Below are 8,922 nucleotides of genomic sequence, written 5' to 3' on the forward strand. Positions count from 1 at the left end.
CTCTGCCTGCACCGAGGAGGGCTGCAAATGAATGCGCTCGTGTCAGCGTCACAAATCCCCATCAGATTAAAAAATGCTACAAATACACTAAGAAATGATTATTGGTTCCAATATAGCACATTTTGATCACGTGTTCCCGATGCACATGGTCGAATTACGTCTTTTCAAGTGACTTGACTTGTTTTACATCTTTTTTTTATGCTAAAATAAAATCAAAAGCATAATACCAAACAATGCACATTTTACCCACTGGGGAAAAAAAAGAAAGAAGCGAAAAACACCAAAACAATGGGAATCGTTAGCTTACGAGAAAAACAAGATAAGAATATGCATTACTATGACTAAGCGGTAAATAATCAACCATATTCACGTAAAAATAAACAAGTGAATAATAGCACATTTTAATCATAAGCATCTGATGCATATGTTCGAATTAAAACTATCAAATTATAGTTTTTAAGTAAATTAGATCGAATTAAGTAAATTCAAATGACAGTTCGTTTTTTTTAACGTTTTAACTTTAAAGACTAAATAAAAACAAAAATCAATGCTCATTTTTCACACTGGAAAAAAAAGCCAAAAACACAATCTCAACTAAGTTTTACAGGCAAAACAACAATAAAACAAAGCATGCTTAGCTCTCTTGCATGTGAGGTCACACAAACCTGGCTGTACACTGAGATTTGCTGAGTTGATAGATCTTGTACCTATTTTTACATTTTTTTGTTTCCACATTACTATTTTTCAGTTACTGCGGGGGGAAAAAACTACATGAAACGTTCAGCCCTGTTCAACAATGTGCAAAAATGCTATTACAAGTTGCAATTCTTTTAACAGTTGGTGTGAACATGCACGCGTCACATAGGAGAGGCTGATGGGTGTGTGGTATGCTACCCGGGCGGTCCAGGGAGTTTGGGCCGTCAGAGAGCGGGGAAGTTCCACATCTCTCTGACCGTTGGACCTCTTGCCTTTCAATCCCTTTACACAACGTACACATCTTACTCTATGGTACACACAAACAAAAACCTTTTGGGTGGGGAAAATCAACTGTGAGGGACTACTCACATGCATATACATGTATTTTAGTCGGGCCTGATTCCTCCATGATGGGCAGAAATACTGGTCAGGTGGCATACCTGTGCGTGTGTGCAAAGAGATTATTGCACTTAATGCGGAACAGTTTGTTGCATACGTGCCTTGACATTGACTGCTGCGCTGGAGGAATAATAGTTGTCTTTTGTATCCCGCCTCTCGCCCAAAAGTCATCTGGGGAAATGCTGGATGAATAATCGGGTTGGCACTTTTGGGTCGGTAAAATACATTTCCAGATGCTTTACTGCAACTGACCAACAGAGGGCAGCAGATAGCATTCATGTGCCAAGAGTGCTGAAGAAGAGCGCAACCCGGATGCATCAGAGACACGCCCCACTCGGACTTACCCAGCTCCTCGAATCGAAGCAACCTTCTACACTTCCTAACTATGTCCTCCAGGAAGAGATTTATGGACGGCGACGCTATCGCCGCCGGCGGTAGGGCCGGAGGCAAACTGAGTAAATCTGGAAGTGGGAAGCGGCACATTGCTGCACTCGTCCTGGCGAGGGGCGGAAGCAAGGGTATCCCCCTGAAGAACATTAAGATGCTGGCCGGGGTGCCGCTCATTGGCTGGGTCCTCAGAGCCGCGGTGGACTCTGAGCTCTTCGACAGGTACAGTCACTTAATGTCGTCGCGATGGTGAAGCGAGCCGTGCACTTGCCAGTGAACTTTGACGTCGATCCTTTACTTTGTTCTCTGTCGTTATCTGCGCATGCTCAATGAAATGTCAAAAGGTAGCAACTTTTAGATCGGTTTACGACGACTCTTTACTAAAAAGCAATGCACCATCGCTACAATATCTGAGAATTAATTATTTAAGTACATATCGATGGCTGAAACTGCAAAAAAAAAAAACGTGATCTGGAAGCAGACGTCAGTGACCCTGGTTGGAGGTAGGTCATGTGACTTCTGTCACAACACAGGGCGGGATGTTATTGTTAAGTGACTAAACTGAGAGATTCTCGCAGGTAGTTGTGCGTTTAGGATCTACAAAATAGGCGGAACAGCCACATCTGGTGCAACTGTAGAATGAATAGTTTGATTACTCTGAGGCAATGTGTCTAACTTTCATTTGTAAATGCTTTTAAATGTTGAATTTAGTGAAGGCACCTTGTTTGTTTTTTTTGACTGTGCACGTATCTGTTCACAGTGTGTGGGTGTCGACCGACCACGACAAGATCGAGGAGGTTGCCCTGGCTTGGGGTGCCCAGGTGCACCGACGAAGTCCCGAAGTCTCCCGAGACTCTTCATCTTCGCTGGAGACCATGCAGGAGTTTGTCCGACTCAATCCACGTACGGAATGGCACGCTTGTGAATATTTTGAGCCCTCACTCGAAAAGGAACGCTGAGCTGTTTGTCTTTCTGTGCAGAGGTGGACGTCGTGTGCCACTTCCAGGCCACGTCGCCGTGTCTCCACCCGTTCCACATCAAGGAAGCCTTGGAGTTCATCACCGAGCACGGCTACGACTCGGTCTTCTCTGTGGTCCGGAGGCACCAGTTCCGCTGGCAGGAGGTCAAGAAAGGATGTAGGTGAAGCCACGTGCCGGGCGCCTCTGCTTTCCGCTGCCTTCGTTTCAAAGTGCTGCTCTTCCCCTCAGGTCCAGAAACGACCAAGGCCCTCAACCTGGACCCGTGCAACCGTCCTCGGCGTCAGGACTGGGATGGCGAGCTGTGTGAGAACGGCTCCTTTTACTTTAACACCAAAGAGCTCATCGAGCAGGGGAACCCGCAGGTGAAGTAGTCACTTTGTCGTGTGGTGGAATTCAGCAAGCGTGAGACTAACTAGCCCGCTGTTGTGCAGAGTGGGAAGGTGTCCTACTACGAGATGCTTCCCGAGTACAGCGTAGACATTGACGTCGATATCGACTGGCCTGTCGCAGAGCAGAGAGTCCTCAGGTAAAGATCAAATCAAGCCCTTCCTGCAGATGAACATCTCAAATCTCCAAATTTGGCAGATACGGCTACTTCGGCCGAGGGACTCCGGAAGTTGTTCGATTGATGTTCTGTAAAGTATCAGGATGTTTAACGGACGGGAAGATCTACCTGTCGGCGGCCGGGGACGAGATGATGTCCATCAACAGCCGAGACACCTCCGCCATTCGCATGTTGCAGGAAGAGGACGTGGAGGTTGTGGACACACGCCGGTCGCGAGCCGCCGCCCGGGTCTTCTCCATTTGACTTGTGCGCGCTCGTCCGCAGGTGGTGCTGTTGACGACCACCGAGGACCCGGTGGAGCAGACGCTGGCCGATAAATTGGCCAAGCGGACGGGCTGCCGGGTGATGCGGGTTGGAGCCAAGCCCGTCAACGATTTGGCGTCCGAGTTGCAACGCAGCAAGTTGGTTTGGAAGGATGTGGCATACATGGGTAATCCGCCTCTCTGACCCTCGTGAGAACCGCACATGGCTCCATCCGTGACGTCTTTGTCTGTCGCCAGGTAACGACGCGCCAGACGTGGACTGCCTCAACCTGGCCGGCTTGAGCGCCGTGCCCGCCGACGCGCCGGTTCTGGCCATCAACGCGTGCAAGTACACGTGCCACCGCGCGTCTGGCGACGGCGTCGTCCGGGAGTTTGCTGAGCACATTTTGATGCAGAAGGCGAAGGCCAAGTCTCAACTGAAGCAAGACCGGATCAACTGACGTCAGGGGCTGAAACCTGACCTTTTTGATTCGAATCGGGGACTGAATCGACGCTCATTAGTGGCGCTGCATTACAATCAAGATTACTCCACTTTATGATTTGAGGTGCGACCAATTGAAGCCAATCATGAAGGAAATAGGTATGCTAATGCTAATTAGCTAACTCACTATATTAAAGTCGCTGACTTCAATGAAAATGATCAAAATCTAAAATTGTTTGCAATAGTACATAATAAAATCATTTGATCTAAAACAATCAAGCTGTATATATATTTTTTTTTGCTTGCATAAATATCTTTGAAATAAGACAGTTTCAATCGATTGAAGAAATCCAGCAAGAAGAATCAACGTGAATCAGGTGTGGCGTCAAGCAAACAGGACGTGTTGGGTTGGCTCATTCTGACATGTCGACGGGCGTAATGACAAGCGGCCCGTCGTTCTTTCCGGACCTGTTGGTGCAGGGGCTGAAGAAGGGGAGGATGCACTCTGTGAACGTGTCGTTGAACGTATAGATGTGCATTTTGGCCTCCACGTTGTAGAAGGAAACCTGTCCTCGTTCATAGTCGACAAAAATCCCAATCTTGTTGGGTCGGAGGTTGAGGTGGACGTCGGTAGACGGCTCGGTGCGAAAAGCGTACTTGTTCCTGTGAACGGGTTAGGGTTGCTTGTTTTAGGATGGGTATGTGACTCACAAACAAAAATTGTGATTTTTAGCCGTTGGGAGCAATTTCAGGATGAACCTAAATTGACATTTACAGGTGAATTCAACACTGCGACCGAACTGAAAAACTGGGAAAAAATAAATGGTGGTCTTATCTGCACTGATAAGATTTTTTTTTTGCCTTTCGGGGGCCCAAAAACCTTTATTTAATTTTCCTTTTACTATTTAAAAAATGGTTGATTAAATATTCCCTCCAGGGTACAGTGAAAATGTGGCAACATTTTCCCGGGAAAAAATACCATAAAGTTTGAACTGGAACCTTGGGGGGGGTTCAGTGCCCCCACGGCTTTCCCACTAGCTCCGGCAGTGCTTATCAGGAAGCATCATTTTGTGGACTACTTCACAATAGCAAACAACTGATTACATCCTCTTCTCAAATTTGTTCTCAAAGGTCATGGAGCCATGAGTGATGCAATCAATACAACAACGAGCTGACGAAGTGGTTTGATAGTAGGAAATTAATTTGCAAGCGAACTAACCTTGATTACGGCTTACCGAAATGTAATCTAAACATTTGATTTGCGCAGAGGGAAGAGGCGGATTTTTAAAACAGACATTCATTGGTTTGTTTTCAACTGATTTTCAAAACTTTGTATTATTTGCATGTATTATTTACATTTGTTTTGAATTTATTTTTAAATATCATGTGTTACGGCGGCAGATTTTGATTGACTGTCTCATCCTGAAAATTGTCTGACTTTCGTGTCGACTTCAGCTATGATTGTGCTCTCTAAATAAAGTTTATTTTAGCTTCATCCTGAAATTTCACATCATGTTTTACTAGCTTGATTATTGTGATGACTCACTTGTCTCTCAAACTGAGGAACCAGTATCCATTATTTGGTGTCACCTCAATCTTGCCTTTCCTGTTGATGGACTGTTTGGCGACGCCCAGATCCCAGTCTGTCTTCCCGCCTACTTGAACCTGACCCGGAGGCACAACGTTCAAACGGCTCGTACGATAGCTAACGTGCGCGCTTACCTCCCAGTAATGTCGCCCGGAGGAGATGGCCTCCCTCCCCAGGACGCAAACGACGCGATCAAACCGTTCCACGTTGTCGGGAAGCAACTGGTGTCGATCGCTGCAGCGCACCTGCACAAGCGGACACCGACGTGAGAGCGCCGCAAACCCGCTTCGAAAGACGACTTTGACGCCTCACGCTCTTCATGTCGTCGGACAGGATAAGTCTGGGATGGGCCGTATTACAGTCCAGAGTTACGTCCACTGCGGGATGGGAGAAAGAAGGCGGATGTTAGCTCAGGGGCAGGTCCATGTACACAAACATGCATGCTTGCACTGCTTGGCCAACCTACCTGCGTACTCTTGCACTCTTCTCATCTCTGCGGAGAAGCAGACATGTTATGACATCACACAAATATGTCTGTACTGTATGTGTGAACGTGTGTGTGGTCCAGCGGTGTCTAAAGTCAAACCCAGGGCATGTTGTGTTTTACCACGTTTGGATTTTTGGAAAGTGTTTGGATGTACACAATGCGACACTCACTTGGCTGAGGACGTGCCAGACTGGTCTCCAGTGATGAGGCAATGAAACCTAAAGAATTCACATTATTGAAAGGAAAAATAGTTTTTATACCGTTGGAGTGAAATGAGATATTTTGGACTCACCTGTCTCTGTGATGCCCCTCAGCTGCTCCTGGAACTTTTCCACCTCTCCAGCCAGCGACCTGTAGATGGTGCTGATCCCCAGGTCGGATGATAGAGAAACGCCCGACCAGTCTTTGGTGGGCGGAGGAGCAGGAACTGTGGCGAAATTCTGCGGCGAAGACAAATTGAACTCTTTTCCCCCAGAATCTTGCTATCCAGCTTTAGCTACTAGTACGATATTTGTTTTTACGTGTAAGGAACAGCGTGAAATTGCAAAACCAACACATTGGCACTTCTTTCGTTCATAATCTGACAATCCGAAATTTACTCACGGCTCACCTTGACACCCTGCAGGTGGTCGTCGGTTGTGGAGAGTTGTGTGAGAACGCTCTCTCTCTTTCGCAGTTCTTCCACCTCCAACTCCAGTTGTCGTATCAACATGTTGGCCTGGTTCTCCGCCACGCGCCGGTTGGCCTCCATGACCTGCATTAGCTCAGCCTGCGCTCGCTCGATGGTCGCCATCAGCGCCGAGAACATACAGACGCTGTCCGTCGTGGCCCGCTCCACCACCAGCTGGGTCCAGACAAAAAATCCAAAAGAAACTTCTCAAAACAGACGGACAATTCTCCCCGGTGGAACAGTCGAACAAAGCAAAGTGCGCGTAAAGGACAGACCTCCAGTTGGGACACCGATGTTCGGATCTCTTCGACCTTCAGGAGTCTTTCTTGGATCATCTCCCGAGTCTCCTGCTCCGTCTCTTTGAGCTGGGCCTGTATGTGCAGACAAAGCACAATTTCATGACATTTTAATGAAAATTGCTATTTTGGGAAACATACATCGAGTCTTATATTGTATAAGAACATCGTAAAACAATTACAATTGTTTTGTTTACGATGCTTCAACTGTAACTGTGGCTCTCCTTGCTCACATGAGGACCTTCATTGCTGAGAGGATTCATCTTTATTCGCCCACCTGCTTCTCTGTCCACGCCGCTTCCACCGTCACCGTGTCGTGACCGGAATGCGTCTCGACCTCGCAGTTGGGACAGATGCACTCCCCGTCGGTGCGACAGAAAATCTGCCACCAAAGACCGCAATGAATTTGTTGCCGCTGTCAACAAAAAGTGTGCAACCGTGCGGTTACCATGATGCCCCTGTGGTGAAGGTTGCAAAGAGGAATGCTGTGTCCGCTCGCCGCCCCGCTCACGGTGAACCTTCTTCGGCCGTAGGATTCGACCAAGCGCGGGGCCACTTGGGGGGGTCCACCGGGTGCAGAGATTGGACTTTGGACCGGGACGGAAGAGGCCGTGAAGGATGTGGACATGAGAGTCCCGGGGATGGTTTGACCACCTTGTTTGTCAAACAACAGTGGTCGTGAGCCCAGAAGCGCCGCCTAAATTCTAAAATTTCTTCCGACATTGTGGAGCTCCAACTGACCTTGCTCGTTGATGCTCACTGGCAAGCTAGCGTGGGGTCGTGGCAGCTTCCTTGTCAGTTCGTCCAACAAGTCGTTGGGCATGGCGCACTCTCGCCCTTTTACTTCCTTCTTGTCCTTGGCCACGCCTCCTCCCTCTGCCCCGCCCCCGGACATGGACCTGAACTGCTCGGTGATCTCACGGAGGGTCCGGTTGATCTGGAGGTCCGGACGCTTCTGGAAGGTTCTTTTGCACAGAGGACACTGACATACCTGCAGAGGGAGAAGACATGGTGATGTTTGAGTGCACGGCAGGGGATTTTTGCGGAGTCCTTCAAGGATCTACCTTAGCCCCATCCCAGTACTGGTTGATGCAGGCGACGCAAAAGCTGTGGCCACACGGCGTGGACGACGGGTTATTAAAAATGTCCAAGCAGATTGAGCACTGGAATTGGTCGATTGACAGCAGACCACCATATAAGGACATCCTGCGGAAACACACAAGTCATGTGATCAAACAAAACATAATCTTAAAAATAAACGCACCGACAATGAAAATAAACCAGTTATGCTGTTTTAGTTATGAGACCATTTTGAAAAAAGTGGAGATGTTTGAATCAGAGGTAAAAAAAATCGGGCCCAATGATCGCCGACCTAATTTCGCAGTCCAACTTCAAAACCCAACCTTGAGACGAGGGCGACATGTGCGAAGGAGTCCGAGTCAACACACATAAACACGTAAATCTGATTAGGATGAAGCGAAGATTTTAGGAATGAAGCGGAGTGAGATTTTATCACATCCCAAAGACCACATTCTGTACAAAGTCAATGTTTTTAATATGTTGCTCTTGTCAAGCTGGTTAGCTCCATTCCCCCCCAAAAAACAACCTTTGTCAAGCTCAAAATATGCCCAAAAATACACGAAGACCTAATTACCATGTCAGCAAATTCCTGATGACGTCAACAACATGACATTTACCACTGTTTTGGTTAAGCTAGTTGGTGTCATAACACTCTCAAATACGATAACCGGCAACAATAATATCTTCAGAAGAAAATGCTGAATTAACTCAAACCAGAGAATGAAACCAAAGACATGAAGACATTTGATAGCTTCCTTGTTTCAACCACAAATTCCTGTTGGCCTGCCTTCAAATCTCCTCCCGCTGATGACAACCACTTAACTTGACAATTAATTTCCACTTGATGCTTTACTGATGGTCGGGAGTGTGTACCTGATTCTCAAGGGGTCGTCTCTGACGTCGACGCGGCCCTCTCGGGGATATGGAACCGCTCTGCTGGGAGCCGGTCGTCAAAGTGAGAAATCAGGGTGTGTGACGACTGCGACTTTCCCTCGAGGCCACGCCCACTTGAGTGTCAACTTCCCGGCTCAATGTGGCCGGACTGGTTGAGTTGGGAGAACTGGGCACCTCCACCTTTATTTTGGCCAAA

At 47.6% G+C, this 8,922-nt stretch overlaps 2 protein-coding genes across 3 annotated transcripts; one reads left to right on the top strand and one right to left on the bottom strand.

The window, feature by feature from the left end:
* The first annotated feature begins 1,206 nt into the window (after window positions 1-1,206).
* LOC148403446 (N-acylneuraminate cytidylyltransferase-like) lies at window positions 1,207-3,986 on the top strand. The gene is made up of 8 exons (XM_088369099.1): window positions 1,207-1,704; window positions 2,243-2,385; window positions 2,463-2,618; window positions 2,691-2,824; window positions 2,894-2,988; window positions 3,048-3,219; window positions 3,292-3,457; window positions 3,528-3,986. Exons 1-8 carry the CDS (start codon window positions 1,481-1,483, stop codon window positions 3,728-3,730), a joined length of 1,293 nt encoding a protein of 430 aa, XP_088225225.1. The 5' UTR covers window positions 1,207-1,480; the 3' UTR covers window positions 3,731-3,986.
* Window positions 3,979-8,905, bottom strand: LOC148403447 (E3 ubiquitin-protein ligase TRIM39). Of its 2 annotated transcripts, none has more exons than XM_088369007.1 (14): window positions 8,706-8,905; window positions 7,817-7,958; window positions 7,494-7,743; window positions 7,201-7,406; window positions 7,030-7,134; window positions 6,732-6,827; window positions 6,397-6,630; window positions 6,079-6,226; window positions 5,957-6,004; window positions 5,766-5,792; window positions 5,612-5,676; window positions 5,434-5,544; window positions 5,258-5,376; window positions 3,979-4,374 (listed from the first exon to the last, which is right to left on the bottom strand). In XM_088369007.1, the coding sequence occupies exons 2-14, from the start codon at window positions 7,955-7,957 to the stop codon at window positions 4,125-4,127; spliced, it is 1,800 nt and encodes a 599-aa protein (XP_088225133.1). In that variant the 5' UTR covers window position 7,958; window positions 8,706-8,905; the 3' UTR covers window positions 3,979-4,124. The 2 variants fall into 2 exon arrangements, with proteins under 2 accessions (XP_088225133.1, XP_088225142.1); XM_088369016.1 differs by having other exon boundaries at window positions 6,397-6,625; window positions 6,730-6,827.
* Between the last annotated feature and the right edge of the window lie 17 nt (window positions 8,906-8,922).

This window comes from Syngnathus floridae, chromosome 1 (genome assembly GCF_059516105.1).
Source record: "Syngnathus floridae isolate MCC-2025c chromosome 1, RoL_Sflo_1.0, whole genome shotgun sequence".
Taxonomy (NCBI): Eukaryota; Metazoa; Chordata; class Actinopteri; order Syngnathiformes; family Syngnathidae; genus Syngnathus; species Syngnathus floridae.